This window comes from Biomphalaria glabrata, chromosome 1 (assembly GCF_947242115.1).
Source record: "Biomphalaria glabrata chromosome 1, xgBioGlab47.1, whole genome shotgun sequence".
Lineage (NCBI taxonomy): Eukaryota > Metazoa > Mollusca > Gastropoda > Planorbidae > Biomphalaria > Biomphalaria glabrata.
Genome location: NC_074711.1, coordinates 10,437,467 through 10,457,468, shown reverse-complemented (window position 1 = coordinate 10,457,468; position 20,002 = coordinate 10,437,467). Strand labels below are relative to the sequence as shown.

Here is a 20,002-nt window from a genome sequence, read left to right as displayed (position 1 = left end):
CTTAACATATACCTGTGTTTATTATACTGAACACAAATTTTACTTTTTGTTATTAAAGCATTTTTTATTCCTATCGTATGTAAATGTGAGCTTGTATGAACACATTATTTTTAAAAAAGGTTGGACATGTTCACTCTATTATATTTTCGGCAAGATAAATAGTAATGTAGATTCATTCAAATAATAAATGAACCATGTCAATTGTTAGACACCTTATTTATATAGGTTAGTTATTTTTAGTTATTTAGCGACGCACCATAGTAGACGCATATTGAACGGGACTAGTGACGTTTGGGATATGTTGGGTTAGAGACCGGAAAATCAGTTAGCGATAGAACACTCCAGGGTAACGACGTGTTTAGTGACAGAGACTTCTACTGTGGCCTCTTATCATAATAAATATATATTAACTTGTTCATCATCGTTGACTACATCTCTTCACCTGTTACAATCGATGTGCCAGTTCTTGTTTGTGTTGTTGGTCAACTACACGTAATACACCCGAACAATTACACCCAAACGATTGCAGAGTAATTGGTTGACTTCAAGACAGCCTGAACTAGCAACATCACAGTGGTGGAATCTGTTAGACACCTTATTTATATAGGTTAGTTATTTTTAGTTATTTAGCGACGCACCATAGTAGACGCATATTGAACGGGACTAGTGACGTTTGGGATATGTTGGGTTAGAGACCGGAAAATCAGTTAGCGATAGAACACTCCAGGGTAACGACGTGTTTAGTGACAGAGACTTCTACTGTGGCCTCTTAGCATAATAAATATAAATTAACTTGTTCATCATCGTTGACTACATCTCTTCACCTGTTACAATCGATGTGCCAGTTCTTGTTTGTGTTGTTGGTCAACTACACGTAATACACCCGAACAATTACACCCAAACGATTGCAGAGTAATTGGTTGACTTCAAGACAGCCTGAACTAGCAACATCACAGTGGCGACCCCGAACCTCGAAGCCGAACCTCGACCCCGAACCTCGAAGCCGGACCCCTGTTGAAGACGAACATCGAACCGGACCTCGAAGCAGAACGTTTACTCAGGTGAGGGTCGTGCACTCGAAGTTATAAGATTTCATCGGAGTACGGCTGAACACAGCAGCATCGCAGAGTGACTTTGTTCTAGATCTACATACAGTCGTCGCCTGTTTGATCGCACGTTCAACGAGCCGTTAACTCAGGGTGACCTTCGTCAGGGCAGTAATCATCGCAACGTCTGGTCTACTTAACCAGTATATTATCAAAGCCTGATCTTCATATGCTGAATCGACCTACAACCAGAGAAACCGTTCGTTCATAACGGGTGAGAGATCGTTAGTGAACCTGTTGGACATATTTTTTTTCTTCGTCATAGGAGCCACATTGAGTATCAAGTTTTACCTCGTCAGTTTCGAGAAGGACAGTTTGCCCGCTGTCAGAAGTATTGTGAGTACTACAAGTTTGGTAGCTAACTAAATCGAAATCGCTCTGTCGTCTTACCCTTGGAGAGATTCTTGTGGAGCAGTTTGCTCATCGAACCGGTTGCTTGCCACGTTAATAACGGTCACTGTGTTTAACCTTTGGAAGGTTAGTGAAGTAATCTTTATCAGTACTGAACATTGATATATCTAGTATTCGTTGGTCTAGACGATATCTAGACGTGCTGATAGTGAAGTTGTGGAAACAGCTACACCCACTTAATTTCGTTGAAAACCGTTAATCGTGTAACGGAACGTCGTCGGAGGTGACCTTGGTCTCACCTAGTCTACATTGGACAGTTTGGTCTATTGAAGCAGAGTACAACAGCAAACTTCGTCGTACTACCAGAGTAGCAGCAGAAGCAGTGAACTATTTTAGAGAACCGTTATTCGTCAGCCCAGATCAAGTCATCGTCAAGAAAGTCGTTATTCGTCAGCCCAGATCAAGTCATCGTCAAGAAAGCCGTTATTCGTCAGCCCAGATCAAGTCATCGTCAAGAAATTCGTTATTCGTCAGTCGTCCAGATCAAGTTGCCGTCAAGAGACTGTTGTTTGTCAGTAGTCGTCTACACAGGTCAAGTCATCGCCAGAAGAACCGTTAACCTATTCGTCAGTAACTGTGTACACAAAGTCGTCGGAACTACACATACGGTCATCAACAGTCGTCAAAGAAACTGGAACATTTTGCTGTGACATATCAGGACATCTGTGGCATTACGTGGGATACTGGTAGCACCGGAGAACAGAGTCAGAACTGGAAGAGAGGCAGTGGAATTTGTTGTGATCTAGCATATTCGGGAGTCCGAACAAAGGGATCTTTCTTATCAAAAGCTAAGTGCCATTTTTCTTATTAGTATATGTTTAGATTGCCCTTAGAAATAGATTTTGTCTAAATTTGGTACGTTAGCCTGAGTAAAATCAGGTGGTGCGCCTTAAAACCCGTCGGGGTAGAAGACGTAATTTAGATGAAAAGCTATATTATACATTTAGGGTTGTAATTTGTTTTGTTTGTGTAAACGTCATATCCGTTGTTGCCTGGTTACTTCGTGACGTTATCATTGTGTGCCATATTGTCACATCCCAACCCATAGTGATAGTCTCATTTAATTATTTCATTTGTTTATATTATTTTAAATTATTTATTTTTATTAATTTAATTAGATCTGTATTTTTTTTTCACTTAATGATAGAAAGTGCGGGTAGGATTCTTTTACTGTGAATCAGACTAAAATAATTTTAGTTTGAGCGGTTAAAATCAATTATGATTTTGCCATGAGAATAATGCCGAAACTGGCTATGTAGTCAAACACTGTCGTCTGGCTAAATTTAGATCTGCAAATTGTTGTACATCTCTTTGGTACAATTTAATTATCTAGACTCTACTTTGAAATATTATTAAGTTGAAGATGAATGAAGGTAGTACATTCTAGATATATATATCTTGTTGAAGATATATTTGACATTGTATAAACATATTTGTTTTATACGGTTAAATAGAACCATAATCTACTCTAGATCTAGACTCTAGACAGTCTTTGAATTTACTCTAGACATTTCAGTCATACCAGATTTTAAAATTGATCATAGTTGGTCATACTAGATCTAATAGTCATAGTGCTCTTGATAACTAGATCTAAATGGTAATATTATACATAATATAATATACTAGATTTAAATTTGTGTGATACTAGATCTAATATACAGATTTGAATATAACCATAATAACTCAGACTAGACTTACTCATTTACTAAATCTATAGATAGAGACATAACATTTAAAACTTATATAAAAGTTTGTAAAAACTTAAATATAAAATAAGTTTAAAGTATAGTCATAACCAATATAGGCTAAGTAAAAATATATATAAAATATAAAATACAATGGCTACATCATCATATGTGGACCTTAAGGAGGTTAAGGAAACAGCTATGCAGGATGGAAAGGCCATGGAGTTAAAAGGAAAGGACTTAGCAGCTTATGTACAGCAGGTGGTGAGGGAAGAAGTAGATAGACAAGAAAGGATCAGAAAGGAAGAATATGAGAAGCAAAAAGAGGACCAAGAAAGGCAAGACAAAGAAAGAGAAAAAATTAGAGAACATGAAGCTAAAATGGAGAAGATGAGACTGGATGCAGCACAAGCCAGAACTCAAGCTGAACAAGGAAATAACACAAATAACTCAAATAATTATACCACTCAAAGAGACAACCCTAATTCGCAGACATGGCTAAAGAGGAAAATACAAAGTTTTGATGAACAGAAGGATGACATTGGTGATTTCCTGAAAAGATATGAGGCAAAAATGTCTACATTTAATATGCCTGAAGAAGAGTGGTCTGAAATACTGATAGACTTTGTTCATGGTCAAGCTCTAACAATATGCCAAAATCATGACCATCATATTGATGATAGCTATCAGGTTTTAAAAAGAGAATTATTGAATGCCTATGGTCATAATGCTACAACTTTTAGAAAGAAATATTTTGACAATATACCATCATTAGAAATAGAACCCCAAACTACCATTAATATGGAAAAGGATTTTTTCAATAAGTGGGTAAAATTAGAAAAAGTGACAAACTCATATGAAGGATTAAAAAATTTTATTCTAGTGGACAACTTTGTAAATAAATGTGATCCTCAATTACAATCTTTTATTAGAGAAAGAAACCCCAAAACTATAGATGAAATAACAGAAATAATGAGAGTATACAAAAATGCCTATCCAAATAAACCATTTTCTGATAGGGATAAGAGCAAAGTAGATTTAATAGGATACACCAAAGAAAATGTTGATAGAAGTAGAAATAGAAACAGATCAAATAGTGGAAATAGAAAATATAGTGAAATAACATGTTTTAAATGTCAAGGAAAAGGTCATATAGCAGCTAACTGTAGAAGAGGGAATAGTAGGTCTGGAAGTAGAAATAGATACAATGAACAAAATAACAGTAGATATAGGAGTAGAGATAGGAATGACAGGGGAAATTATAGAAATAGGAGTTACAGTAGGGAATACAAAAATAAAGGTACAGATAGGGTATATTTCATGGAAGGAAATAGGAACAATTTTGCAGTGTACCCAGGGTTTGTAGATAGAATTCCGGTGGAATTAATCAGGGATTCAGGTTGTAACACCTTGGCAGTAAAAACTAAATTTGTCAAACCTCATTGGTATAAAGGGTTTACTAGGAAAGTAGAATTAGCAGATGGCACCGTAAGGGAATTTAAAGCTATAAGGGTGTACATTGAAACTCCATTTTTCACTGGTTATTGTGATGGCATTGCAATACCAGAAATGAGATATGATATGTTAGTAGGAAACATAAAAGGAGTTAAAGAATGTTCAAGAAAAGAATTAGAAGACTGGCAAAACAAATACAAAAACATAAGACAAAATCATGAAAACATAGAAACACAAAATATAACAAGTATGATAATAACAAGATCAATGGATAAAAAAGATGAGAAACAGGAAAATACAATAAATGTAATAAGTAATGATAAAGAAAAAGAAACCACTAATGTAATACAAATAGAAAATACAGATGTTAAGGAAAGAGAGATAGAAAATGAAACACAAAATAGTCTTGAAACACAAATATCACAAAGTGAAAAAGAAACAACACCCACATTTGCATTAGAACAAATGAATGACAATATTATTGGGAAAATTTATTCAAGAATATCAGATAAAAACAATAATAATCCAATGGAGAAATTTTGTATAGAGAATAAAATATTATTTAGACAAACAAGTAATGATAACAAGAAAATAAAACAACTTGTCTTACCACAGAAATATTGGAAAGATGTTTTAATCATGACACATGATAATAATTTAGCAGCACATAGGGGAGTAAAGAAATGTTATAGGAATTTGTCAAAACAAGTATTTTGGCCCAAAATGAAAGCAACAATCAACAAATACATAAACTCATGTGACATATGTCAAAAGAGATCTAACAAAAGCTTAGTGAATAAAGCACCTATTCAAAAAATGGATGAACCTACAGCACCATTTCAGAAAGTATCTATTGATTTAATAGGTCCTTTAATTCAAACTGAAAATAATAACAAATACATTCTAACAGTAATAGACATGTTTAGTAGATACCCAGAGGCAATCCCATTATCAAATACAAGTGCAGAGAATATCATTAATGCCATAACTCAAAAAGTAATTACAAGACATGGTATACCTAAAATTATATTGAGTGATCAGGGATCTCAGTTTAAGTCAGAACAATTTAAGAAATGGACTAAACAATACAATATACAACACATATACTCTTCGGTTTACCACCCAGAGAGTGGTTCATTAAAAAGATCACTAACAAAGATAATTCAGAATAATCAGAACAAGTGGGATCATTACATTAACTATGTACTATTTGCTCATAGAAACAACATCCATGAAGCAACACAATTTTCACCATATGAAATAATACATGGAAGAAAACCCAGAGATGAATTAGATGTTTTTAAAGAAAATCTAATAGACAATGAGAATAAATTAAATAATGACAGTGAAACAACAATCACAACAGAATTGAAAGAAATATGGACTCAAGCATATAACAACAATAAGAAGTACAAACAAAGTGCTCATGAGAATTTAAATAAGAAAAGACAATTGAAAACACTAGAAGTAGGAAACAATGTATTAATATTGATAAATGACCTGAAAAATAAAATTGGTAAACAATGGAAAGGTCCATTTAAGGTGATAAAACAAATTAGTGATGTGAATTATCAAATTGAAATAAATGGGAAAATTAAAACATATCACATAAATAATTTGAAACTGTATCATGATAGAGAAGATGAGGTAATACAAAACATTCAGGAGGAAATAGAAAATAAATTTTCAGAAAGAGAAGAATGCTTGATGATAATAACAAATGAAAATCACAATGAAAATGATATTAAGGAAATACCTGTAATAGAAACAAAAGAGAATCAAACTTGGCAAAAGATTAATCTTAATAATTTAACTAAGGAAATGTCAAAAGATATAACTAAAATAATACAGGAATACAAAGAAATTTTTTCCAGCATACCAGGAAAAACAAATATTATTAAACATGACATTAAAGTAACAGACCCAAAACCTATCAAGCTTAAGCCATATAGAATACCACTACATTTACAAGACAAAGTAAAGAAAGAAATAGACAATTTACTAGAATCAGGTATAATTGAGCCATCAACATCTCCTTATGCTTCACCAATTGTGATAGCCAAAAAGAAGAATGGAGATATAAGGTTATGTATTGATTATAGGAAACTTAACAACATCACAGAATTTGACCCATATCCAATGCCAAATATAGAGGATATTTTACATAAATTAAATGGAGCAAAATTTTTTACTAAATTAGATTTAACTAAAGGTTATTGGCAAATACCTTTAACAGAAAATGCAAAACCTTACACAGCATTTGTAACACCATATGGTATTTTTCAATGGAATTATATGAGTTTTGGATTAGTAAATGCACCTGCCACATTTAATAGAATGATGAACATGATAATTGGAAACAAAGAAAATGTTATTTGCTATTTGGATGACATATGTATTTTTAATAATAGTTGGGAGGAACATTTGGTAGATGTAAAAGAAGTGTTCAAAATAATAAAAGAAAGTGGACTTACAATTCAAGCAGAAAAAGTAGAAATAGGATTGGAAGAAATAATTTTCTTAGGACATAAAGTAAATAACAACATGATTAGCCCTATTGAAGATAACATAAAGAAAGTACTTAATATTGAAATACCTACAACAAAAAGACAAATTAAAAGCATATTGGGAATAGTAAATTATTACAGAAAGTTTATAAAGAACTTAGCAGAAATAGTGAATCCATTAAATGACTTACTTAAAAAAGGAAAACCTCAAAAAGTAGTTTGTAATGAGGAATGTGTGAAAGCTATTGACAGAATTAAAGATGTTTTTAGTCATGAACTAATATTAAGACTACCTGATAAAGACAAAATATTTTATGTCACAACTGATGCATCTGGTAATGCTATTGGTGGTTGTTTAATGCAGAACTATGATAACTTACATCCTATATTATATGTAAGTAGAAAATTGTCAGAGGCAGAAAAAAAATATAGTGTCATTGAAAGAGAAGCCTTAGCTGTAATATGGGTAATTACTAAGCTAGAGAGCTATTTAATAGGAAGGAAATTCATTTTATTAACTGATCATAAACCTATTCAGTATATACAGCAAAAGAGCATGAAAAACAGTCGTGTTTATAGATGGTTCTTAGCACTACAGGAATATAAATTTGAAGTGAAAGCTATTAGTGGATCTATGAATATTGTAGCTGATCTATTGTCTAGAATGACATTGAAATGAAATAAGTTTGTAAATAAACTATGATTATATTGATTATGTAATATATATTAATATATTGACACCATTTATATGTTATGAAAAGGGAGATAAGTAAAGTTGATGTTAAGCATTTAAAAGTAAGTATGGATATTTTTTTTTGTGTGAATCATTTCATATATCATTGACGAAAGTTAGTTCTATGGAAAAGGGTGAGTATAAAAGAAAAATGGACAAAAGCGTATAAAAGGGTGGTAAGAAAAAATGTATTGAATGTGTAAATAAAGTCTGTAATTGTTTTTTGAAATATTGTATTTTATCAGATTACTGCCAGTGAAGAACATTTGAGATGTGTAGGACATGCCCATAAGATGCCACATTTTCCTCCATGATGAACGGTGTACCAATGAAGATGATTTTGGAATGTTATGAACTGTTATGAACATTGAATATGAGGAACTGTCAAGATGAAGATGTCAAGATGAAGATGTCAAGATTTTATGTTTGTGGTCTTCCCCTTAAATTGAAAATGCCCTTGTAAGACTTGACAGTAGTGGAAAAATATTGACATATTTTTTTTTCAAGGGGGGGAGGAATCTGTTAGACACCTTATTTATATAGGTTAGTTATTTTTAGTTATTTAGCGACGCACCATAGTAGACGCATATTGAACGGGACTAGTGACGTTTGGGATATGTTGGGTTAGAGACCGGAAAATCAGTTAGCGATAGAACACTCCAGGGTAACGACGTGTTTAGTGACAGAGACTTCTACTGTGGCCTCTTATCATAATAAATATATATTAACTTGTTCATCATCGTTGACTACATCTCTTCACCTGTTACAATCGATGTGCCAGTTCTTGTTTGTGTTGTTGGTCAACTACACGTAATACACCCGAACAATTACACCCAAACGATTGCAGAGTAATTGGTTGACTTCAAGACAGCCTGAACTAGCAACATCACACAATGCAGGTTAATTTTTTTTTTATTTAGGAAGCAAAGCCAAATTGGTTCCATTTCAAGAATGGTTTTCTTGGTGTATGACATGTAGGCATGGTGGCCATGCTGGTCATTTGAGAGAATGGTTCAGGTTAGTATGGAAGCTTTAGTATAAGATGCAATCAGTGTTTTAGTTTTAATTATCAATAGGACTGATATTGATCACTATTGAGCTAATGAAGACATGTCAGTGCATACTGCACAGTTCATTTATTAAACCAATGTCATTTTGTCAAATGTAGGAAGTAAAAACAATTATTGCAAGGTTTAAGCAATTATTGTATCATATAATGTTCTAAATATGTTGTCAAAAATCAGGCAACGAATTTCACATTAATATGTCTTGTTTCGTCAATATTCATGCAAATTTAATATGTTCATTTCAAACCACACTTAGTCAATACAAACATATGAAAGCAGACATTTTCAATGTTGAAATAAGTGGTTTAATATAATTGTTTTTAGATTCTGATGCTTTTTTTTTTTTTTCATGTACATGAAAGGCCAGTGCATTGAAAAATAGGTGAAGGGGCATATTTGCCATTTATTGGATTTACCAATCAGCATAAATGTCTGGTAGAGTTTTTTTAATATCTGAGAGCAATCTTTAATGCTTTGATCATGGCTCAGTGTTCATATTATTCAAATTTTATTTCTCCCCAGTCAACATGGTGAGTGTCCAGTTACAGGATGTGTTTGTAAATGTGCAAGTCTGGACTCTGTCAATCGATTAAAAGCCCAGCCTTTAAACAAAGGCATTGATGCTATTTAACTGTTTAGCACTGACAATGTGATGGCTGTAAAGGACAAGGAAAATGAATGTTAGAAAAGTGTTCTAGTCCAAGTAATGAAATGTTGAAGATATTATATGGAAATAACAAATTATGTATGAAGTATATAGACTGTTGATAATATTGTTTGTTTTTTTTTATTTTGTGAAAAGAATTTGAATTATGCATTTTCTATTGTATAAAGTTTTTTTTTAACAAATGTGTCTCATTTTCATTATCGTTTACCTATTAACTCAGCCCCAGTGTGAATGTATTTCTGAGTTCTTGTTCAAAGTTCCAGCACATGTGAGTTTGAAGTATACACTGTTATGTCAATGAGCATTGGAGAACCATATTTATTTGTTTATTTCATTACCCAAAACTCAAAGTCTTTCTGCCCAAGTAGTCTGTCTGGTGATGATTTGTGCTGCATTGTGGGTGCATCATCTCTACTTAATCACATACACTATAATAGTAATAGACTGTTAATAATCCTTTTGCAGGTAAAAAGATTGGAATGTGCTATTTTTATTTTCTACAAACTTGAAACAGGACAAGTTTTAAGATTTATGGATATTTGTATTACCACAAAGATTACTTTTGATCTTTTTATATTTCAGTAATTTGTTCAATAACATCAGCCATAACATAAATAACATCATTATGCTGCTGATATAAAGATGTGTTTGATATCATAGGAATAAGTTCTAGAAATTTCTAGGCATGGTCCTTGTTCTAGCCAATACAAACCTATGTAGATGATCAAAGAAGCAGCAAAATCTGCTGTCTTTAGGTTTTCACTGTAAAGACACTTCCATTTAAGATATATTGTATTAATGGTTGACTTAATTTTTTTCCCCCAGAAACTCAAATTAGCTTTCAGTTCTTGTGTTTTTTTGGTTAACATGAAGAATGCTTTTAAACTTTTTTTTTTTAATCAAGAAAAAGTTAATGCCTTCTTTTTCTTTTATTATCCTTTGTAAAATAAAAGTATTTATTGTCACAAAACTAAATCTCGTTGTTCATAGAATTTGTAATAGTTAATGTTTGGATAATTACTCATAAGAAACAATAATTTACTTTTGTTTTAGACATTGTGATGATTCTTGCTACCGGTATATTATAAAATTACTTTTTTTTTAAAAGATCAGAAGGCAGTTTACCTTAAAAATATGTAAAAATAAATGACTCCCACACATGACATAGTAGAAATACTATATAGGCTAAAGCTACTGATAAATGCCCTGTTAAAAAAAAAAAGATAGCTGATGTTTTGGTTTTGCATCTTTTGGTTGTTTATTCAGAGTTGAAGATTCTAACATCCTAGCCCAGATCTCCAGAAGGACAGTGGGGGGTGGCAGCAATCACTGTCACGAGCAAACAGGAAAATCTTGTAAGAGGAACATTGGCTTCCAAATAAAATTAAAACTCAACAAAAAAGGAGGAACTCAATACTATGACAAGACGAAAGCTGAGCTGGTTTGGTCATATTAAAGACAACTCATGTTCAATATCCTTAAAGGTGCAGTGGAGGGAGCACAAAATTCATATCCAAAGAAAAGCTGGCTGGACAATCCAAAAGAATGGACTGCCCTCTCTCTTGATATCCCTCTAAGAACAGCTGCTGACAGAGAAAAGTGGAAGAATTCAGTTACATAAACTGTCAAAGCAATCCTGCAATTAAGGACAGATTGTTACAAAACTTAGAGCAGAGCTTTTTTTTTCCCCATGATTTCAAGCATTGCCACTCACTCAGAATCTAATAACAAGGAAACAAAATAAACTCAGCTTGTTTAAATTTCTTTATTTGTATCTCTGAGCAAACATTCACACATTGCCTACACTCTTCCTCCAGACAAATGTTATTTACATTAACAAGAAAAAATGCAATGAAAAAATGTGTCATCAATCAGTCTTCTGCATTACCACCTTGTATGTAGTAGTTGGGACAACGCTGTGTTAGTTCAATAGCTTTTTGGTAGAGTACAAAATCTGTTAATGAAAAATTTAAAAATTGTATTTAGAAAACTAACACAACAACATACTTTGAAGCAATGACTATTTTGTATTATAATAATTTTTTAAACACAAACAAAAAATTCAACTACTTATCAATTACTTACCGAAATTCTGAGTAGCATCTGCAAGGGAAACAACATTATCACAAGAAACAGTATTGCGAGAGATTACTTTGCCTTGGATTTCTGCTAAGCCAGACAAAGAATGACTCAGCTAGAAAAAAATGATAGCACTGGCTTGAAAGTAAATCACAGAAAATATATTTTTTTTATAGATTGAGATTATAAATATTGCTGGTATAGTAAGTTCCTGATTAATTTTTTTTCTAAATTCTTTATATATTTATTGATAATTAATCTAAGACAAGGTATGGGAAATTTATTAATTTTAATACTCTTGACTGAAAATAGAGAAATGTGGAAACAGAGAAGAAAAAGATTTTAAAAACCTACTGGTTCCTGTAACTGTATTTGAACATCACTCTTGTCACTGGTTGTCATTGTAAATGATTTGCCACTTCTGTCAACCTAATAAGCCAAGAAGATTATCATAATGAAAATATAACTACCATTAGGCTAGGCTAGGCATTACTGATTACTTTAAACTTAATTAAGTCACCATCATGCATGGTGTGTTATTTCCATTTGAGTACTTTTCTAGATCCTACCTCTACGACTTTAAAAAATGTATCTAGTACATTAAGTAATGATTAAGTAACATTTATCTAGAATCTAGTCAATCTACACTAGTCCTAGAGCCTAGCCCCACTAGAGAGTCACAGTGTGACAGTACTGAGACTGAGTAGTGAGTAGACGACCTAGATCTAGAATCTTAGACTCAAGTCAATCAATCTAGATTCTAGATCTAGTCACTTACGTTTTTAACTAATCCAAGCAAGCAGATATTTTTTCCGAGATGATTCTGTAAGAGAGAGCCATTTATTCTTGGGTGTGTATGTTCATTCAAAGACATTCTTTGAAATTCTGTCAATCTAGTCAGTTTTAGTATAATAGACTACAGTGAGTCAGTGTATATCTAGAGATTCAATAGGCCCTGTTGTTTATCAACATTTAGCGGGAAGTCGAGAAGGGAGATAGAATTAGTCTATTGGTATTATTTTTAGGAGTTACTTCCCTGCGCAGTGTATTTCCTGCACCATTTTATTTTAGCATAGACAGTTATAATAATAATTATTATTTAAGAAGAAAATTTAATCTTTATTATCCATGAGGAAATTTGTCTTACAGTTTTAGCACAACACATTTTTAAAAATATAGCTACTTATAAAATATTTTAGAGAATGGTATGGGTTGCTTGAATCACTTCAACCAGGAAAACAATAAACCACTTAGCAGAGTTTAAGTCACTAATTATCTTCTTCTTCTTATATAATACAGACGTTACTTCAAAAAAGAAGATGATTACGTCCTACGCGTCATGCATTTAGTCATGCATATTAACCAATGACTTAAATTCTGCCAAGTCACTGGTTTTCCTGTCTAGCTCAGGCAACCCATTCCATGCTCTAATAGCACTAGGGAAGAAGGAGTATTTGTACAAATTTGTCCTAGCATATGGGATGAGGAATGTATGATTGACACATGAAATCTGTAGGACAATTTAGGACAATAATCTTTTTTTTTTCAATTAACGTCTGTAATCTAGAAGAAGAAGATCTGTTTTTACTGTGACAATGAATATACTAGATCTATATAGATATTTGACCTGCAATTTTTGTTAGAAGAATGGCACATGACATTGCGCTGTAGGCCTATTATAATAGACACTTCAGAAAGTGCAGTTTCTAAGTTCCAAAATGCAAGAAATATTGCTTGACACAGGGATCCACAGCGCTTCCGCAGACTCCCTGGCTGGCAAAGGAAGGCTTGAAACAAAGAATCTATTCTAGAGTACAAATGAACGGGCTGGAGTGATCGTTAAATGAACTTGTGTGTTACCCGTGCTTGTAATCGTGCTAGTATTTGTAATCGTGTTCGCATTATCGTAGTCTGTGAATCGTGACCAGTCTGTACTGTGTTATTGTGTGTATCAGTCGTGTTTTATTGAAATAAAGCCTTGTTTCTAAGGTTATGAATTGACTTAGTATATTACAATTTATTTCAATAAAACCATTCTTAAATGGACAAGTTTTTGCTTCCCAATAGACTGGATGCTGATCCTAGTTCAACTAATGCTTCAGTTACATGGAAACATTGGATTTCTTGTTTTGACAGATTCGCAACGAAGGTAGGGGCTAGTGAAAGCGAACAGTTTGACCTGCTATGCAACTTTGTGTCTCCATCCTTATATCAGTATATTTCTACCTGTTCTAAATACTCAGAAGCAAAATCTATTCTTGAGAATTTATTTGTGAAGGCCCCTAATGAAACATTGGCCAGACATTTGCTTGCAACTTGCAAACAAGAAGTCGATCAAAGTCTTGATCAATTTGTACACAAGCTGAGAGTGATGGCCAGAGATTGTCAGTTCCGAGCTGTCAGTGCTGACAAAAATGAAGAGGACGCCATTCGCGATGCCTTTGTTAGCGGCATGCGTTCGAGTGTAATTAGACAGAGGCTACTTGAGAAAAGATCCCTTGACTTGAAAATGGCTTTAGATATTGCCAAGACACTCGACATGGCCCAAAAAGAATCCAGTTCGTTTAGTACTCCTTCTCAATTGGTAGAGTCAACTCTTTCGTCATCGGCAATCTCAACCGAAGAAATGGTGGACTCAGAAACAATCGCAACAGTGAGTACTAAATGTTTCTTTTGCGGAGGTAGTCGGCATCTCAGAGCGAAATGCCCTGCCAAAGACTGCATGTGTCATTCGTGCGGGAAAAATGGACATTTTTCGAAGGTTTGCAGGTCTCGCAACACTCCTATAACCAAAACAAAAGTCAAAACATCTCCTAGCCACGAGATTAAAAGACAATCTTGTAAAGATTGTAGCTGCATTAAGGACTCTACACATCTAACATCACTAATTGCTACTTCGTCTGTATCTGGTTTAACTAAATCAACAGTACACATCTCTGTAAATGGCGTGAACCTAAAAGCCCTAATTGATACAGGTAGCGGGGAAAGCTACATTTCTTCAAACATACCAAGAGAATACGATTGGTCAGTGACACGTTCAAAGCACAAAATTTCTATGGCTTCATCTCAACTGTCAAGCGTCACAAGAGGCCACATGTTTGCATCGCTAAAATACAAAGGGGAAGTTTACAATCAATTCAAACTTTCGTTACTAGATGAACTTTGCACTGATGTAGTGCTTGGGTTAGATTTCCTCGCATTGCACAAAGAACTGATAATTCCATTCAAAGGTGGTCGACCTGCATTTCATGTCTGCTCGCTCAATGCTGTTAAGGTAGAGGCACCACAATTGTTTGCAAATTTATCCCCTGATTGCAGACCTATTGCTACTAAATCTCGTCGTTACTCCTTCCAAGACACACAATTTATTAAAGCTGAAGTTGAGAAATTGATACGAAACGGTATCATTGAACCTTCCAAATCACCTTGGAGAGCTCAAGTCCTTGTCACGACCAATGAGCGGCACAAAAAGCGAATGGTCGTTGATTATAGCCAAACTATAAATAGATTTACTTACCTGGACGCTTACCCCATGCCTAGAGTGGATGAAATGGTGGAGAAAATTTCCAGGTATGAAATCTTTAGCACATTGGATCTGGAGAGTGCTTATCACCAAATACCTATCCAACAGAGCGAAAAGAAATACACAGCCTTCGAAGCTTGTGGTAAACTCTACCAGTTTTGCAGAATACCCTTTGGGGTCACTAACGGTGTAGCTTGCTTCCAGAAAACCATAGACACTATTATAGAAAAAGAAAAGTTGTCTGACACGTTTGCCTATGTCGACAATGTAACAATATGTGGTACAGATGTAGACTCCCATAACAAAAATCTGTTGCATTTTCAGAAGGTAGCTCAGGAATACGGAATAACTTTCAACGAAAGTAAAAGTGTATTTGCTACTAAGAAGGTAAAGCTGCTTGGATATGAAATATCCAAAGGACATTTAAAGCCGGACCCTGATAGATTTCAAGCTCTGCGAGATTTGCCACCTCCAAAAGATCTGAAGTCTCAGAAAAGGATTGTAGGACTTTTGGCATATTATGCTCACTGGATACAAAATTTCTCCGACAAATTGTATCCTATAATGAAAAATCAAATTTTTCCTGTACCTACAGAAGTAAAAACAGCGTTTGAAGACTTGAAAGAAGAATTGCAGAAAGCAGCAATTTTCACCATAAAGTATGACCATCCTCTAATTGTGGAAACTGACGCTTCTGACATCGCAGTAGCTGCCACTTTAAATCAGGACGGAAGACCTATTGCATTCTTCTCTAGAACTCTTTCACCTAGTGAAAGGCATCAATCTGCCATAGAGAAAGAAGCAACTGCAATAATTGAAGCTATACGCAAATGGAAGCATTATTTGTGTGGCAATTATTTTACCCTTATTACGGACCAGCGGTCTATTTCATACATATTTAAAGACACTCATGACAAGAAAATTAAAAACGATAAGATACAAAGGTGGAAATTGGAACTGGCAAGCTTCAAGTTTGATATACAGTATAGACCTGGGAACGCCAACACAGCAGCAGACACCTTGTCTAGAGGGCACTGTGCAACCATGATGAAACAAAGTAGCCTGAAGACGTACCATGACTACCTGTGTCATCCAGGTGTCACTAGACTTCTACATTATGTCAGGTCAAAGAACTTACCCTTCTCGGTTGAAGAGGTCAGGCAGACCATTCAACAATGCAGAACCTGCAATAGAATTAAACCGCAATTCTATAAGGAATTTGCAGGTACGCTCATCAAGGCCACACAGCCGTTTGAAAGAATAAGTGTTGACTTTAAAGGTCCTTTGCCATCAGCTACTCGCAACAAGTACTTGTTAACAATGATTGACGAATATTCGCGGTTTCCATTCGCTTTTCCCTGTCCTGATATGACATCTAAGACAGTAATAAAGTGCTTCGACCAGTTATTTTTCCTCTTTGGAACACCCAGTTACATCCACTCTGATCGTGGCTCATCATTTATGTCCACAGAAACTACAGAATATCTACATTCTAAGGGCATAGCCACTAGCAGGACAACGCCCTATAACGCAAAAGGAAATGGTCAAATAGAAAAGCTGAATAAAACATTGTGGCAGGCTATTTTATTAGCATTGGACTCAGGGAAGTTGGAACTATCACAGTGGGAATCTGTGTTGCCCCAGGCACTTCACTCCATTCGATCATTACTGTGTACTTCTACTAATGAAACTCCACACGAACGGATCTTCAAATTCAACAGAAGATCGCCAACGGGAACATCCTTGCCTACTTGGCTACAGAACCCAGGCAAAGTATTACTAAAATCACCTGTAAGATCTTCAAAATTTGACCCATTGGTACAAGAGGTTGAACTTATTAGCTGCAACCCACAGTACGCCCATATACGATTTCCAAATGGCCGGGAGGAGACAGTGTCGCTTAGGCAGCTGGCGCCGAAGGAAAGTTCCACGAACGACTATTTCGAACCAGAGAACGGTATTCTGCCTCAAGAGGTCGGTGACTCTTTGGATCTCTCACCAGGGAGTCGCTACGTGCCTGAAGCTATCAGTAATTCACAGAGTCCCACCCCAATGATGTACAACCAGCCAGAAGTCATCAGTGACTCACAGGGGAGCCACCCAATGCCAGAGGCCAATATTGACTCGAGTCCCGTACAGGACAGTTACGACTTGCAAGGAGAAAAGTCTACGCCAGAGATACCTCCGGATCCTTCCCTTCATACGCATGGCTATAACCTAAGACCCAGAAAGAAATGAAGGAGGGGTGAATGGAGTGATCGTTAAATGAACTTGTGTGTTACCCGTGCTTGTAATCGTGCTAGTATTTGTAATCGTGTTCGCATTATCGTAGTCTGTGAATCGTGACCAGTCTGTACTGTGTTATTGTGTGTATCAGTCGTGTTTTATTGAAATAAAGCCTTGTTTCTAAGGTTATGAATTGACTTAGTATATTACACGGGCTACTGTAAATTTACATAGGCCTACATATATATAGCTCCTCCTTCGTGTTCGAAGATGAGCACATTTCTCATTTCCTATGGACTCTAAGATGGCTGTAAAGTCCAATCCTCGCTTTAAAAAGCCGGCCGCATATGTGGATTTTGTCAGTTGCAGATGAACCTGCTTCTTCTCTCTGCTTTCTGTTGGTTCGGCGCTCTTTCGCACTGGCCACTCTTCTTGCTTCAAATCTTGAGACGCGTGACTCACAGCTTCACGCCATGAGGAGCGATTTAGAGCTAGTGCTTCCCAGCCGTGAATGTCGATACCGCATTCCTTGAAGGAGCTCTTGAGAGTGTCTTTGTAGCGCTTTCCTGCACACAACTCTCCGTACAGAAGTCGCTTGGGAAGGCGATTGTCTGGCATGCGGACTATATGTCCCGCCCATCGGAGTTGACCTTTTTACTGTCGCTTTGATACTGTGCATGTTGGACATATAGGCCTATTGCAAATGTGTGTGCAAAGGAAAAAGAGAAACACACACATAAACTCCCCGAATTAAAAGTCCTGGCTACGCCCCTGCGCTCCTATGATTTATATTTTATTCATTTCTTATAAAGCAGTCTTTTCAGTAGGGTAGGTTCACACAATCGAGTTGTTCAAATATAACAAAATCATACCAAATACTCAAATACTATACATAATCTTTCTTTAGGCTATGTTTAAAGTTTGCCGTTTCTGTGGCAAGGGAGATTTTAATGGGTGGGGTCATTAGCCCCATGCCAAACTCCCCTTTCTCACCCGGGCTTTGGACCGGCAGATGGCGGAGTTACCCTACATAATAGGCCTACATACAAATTAATAAAAGAAAGATTGTGTCCAACTTTTTTCGTGGGAGTGGTCGTAACGGTACATTTTAAAAATATTTCTTATTCCATATGGTAGAGCAAGGTACGGGTTACGTGATTCAACCATGGAATACAATGACTTTGCAGAGTTTCAACATTCAACATCCTTGACTAGATGAACCAATGGAGACGCGTTGGATGTATGACCTAATTATATATATATGTAATTGATCTCATCTCAACTCTGCCTGTGGTCTCGCCTGGGGCAGAGACCACAACCAGCTTCCTCCAGGCGTCTCGGTTCTGGGTGAATCTCTCCTACTGTCCCCAAGTCTTGCCCATCTGCTTGGCATCTCCAGCGTCAATTGAAGAATATCTACTTCAGTTGGATTCTGCTTTGTTCTTTGCCACAGTTCCTTATTTGAGATCTTGTCTGGCCAGCGGATCATAAGAATCTTCCACAGGCAGGTTGGTGAATGCCTGGATTTTTTTTTTCATGGTGGTTCTCCAGATTTAAACTAGTATTGGCTTCACAATGGTATTAAAGAATCCGATCTTGTTGACGGTGCTTATTTCCCTAGATCCCCAGGTGTTCTTCAGCTGCTCGAGCTTTACCAATGAGGGTTCTGACATCTGCATCTGTTCTTCCTTTCAAGATAAATGCGTCCAACAACACACCGATTACAGTCCAGGGCGAGGCGCTTGGAGAGGTGGAAAGCTTTATCTATTTCGGTTGTATCTATCCAAATCTGTAATTTATATGATAAAATAATGAAGTGATCTTTCTCAAATTTTAATATCTTATCTTATATAATACAGACGTTACTTCAAAAAAGAAGATGATTACGTCCTACGCGTCATGCATTTAGTCATGCATATTAACCAATGACTTAAATTCTGCCAAGTCACTGGTTTTCCTGGCTAGCTCAGGCAACCCATTCCATGCTTTAATAGCACTAGGGAAGAAGGAGTATTTGTACAAATTGGTCCTAGCATATGGGACGAGGAATGTGCCTTTATCTTTGTGTCTTTCAGAGTATTTTATTAAATTTTGTATTTGAAGATTATGGTTCAGTGTTTTATGTATTATTGCTACTTTACTTTTGAGCCTTCTGTCCTGAAGGCTTTCTAAATTTAGTGATTTTAATAAAGGTGTTACTCTAGTCAAATGTGAATATTCGTTTGTTATGAATCGCACTGCTCTATTTTCTGTCTGTTCTAGTTTCTTAATGTTTTCTTGAGTTGAGGGGTCCCAAACAGAGGATGCATATTCTATTATTGGCCTAACCAAGGTTAAATAACATTTTAGTTTTATGTTCTTATTTGATTTATAGAAATTTCTTTTAATAAATCCTAATACTTTGTTTGATTTTTTTGTAGTTTCATCAATATGTGGATTCCATGACAGTTTTTCATTTATTATAACACCTAGGTATTTTGCGTTTTTAGTCTGTGTTACTGGTTTGCCATGAATAAGATAAGTGGAATTAATTTGTTTTAGTT

The 20,002-nt window shown here is 35.3% G+C and overlaps 2 protein-coding genes and 1 long non-coding RNA gene across 3 annotated transcripts in view; 2 read left to right on the top strand and 1 right to left on the bottom strand.

Moving 5' to 3' along the window:
• On the top strand, positions 1–8,631 carry LOC129924759 (uncharacterized). Its single transcript, XR_008776675.1, has 2 exons — positions 1–2,890; positions 8,143–8,631. It is a non-coding gene; the product is annotated as an uncharacterized LOC129924759 (long non-coding RNA).
• The window catches only part of LOC106072861 (GATOR complex protein MIOS-A-like), a 33,026-nt gene extending 23,220 nt beyond the window's left edge, over positions 1–9,806 (top strand). The window contains exons 26-27 of the mRNA XM_056021353.1: positions 8,818–8,914; positions 9,487–9,806. Of these exons, the coding sequence (XP_055877328.1) occupies positions 8,818–8,914; positions 9,487–9,595 (206 nt within the window). The 3' untranslated portion in view covers positions 9,596–9,806. The remainder of the gene's footprint in view (positions 1–8,817; positions 8,915–9,486) is intronic.
• Positions 9,807–11,377: 1,571 nt separating this feature from the next.
• LOC106072880 (uncharacterized) lies at positions 11,378–12,696 on the bottom strand. The gene is made up of 4 exons (XM_013233329.2): positions 12,489–12,696; positions 12,065–12,139; positions 11,717–11,825; positions 11,378–11,585 (listed from the first exon to the last, which is right to left on the bottom strand). The coding sequence occupies exons 1-4, from the start codon at positions 12,582–12,584 to the stop codon at positions 11,503–11,505; spliced, it is 363 nt and encodes a 120-aa protein (XP_013088783.2). The 5' UTR covers positions 12,585–12,696; the 3' UTR covers positions 11,378–11,502.
• Positions 12,697–20,002: the final 7,306 nt, after the last annotated feature.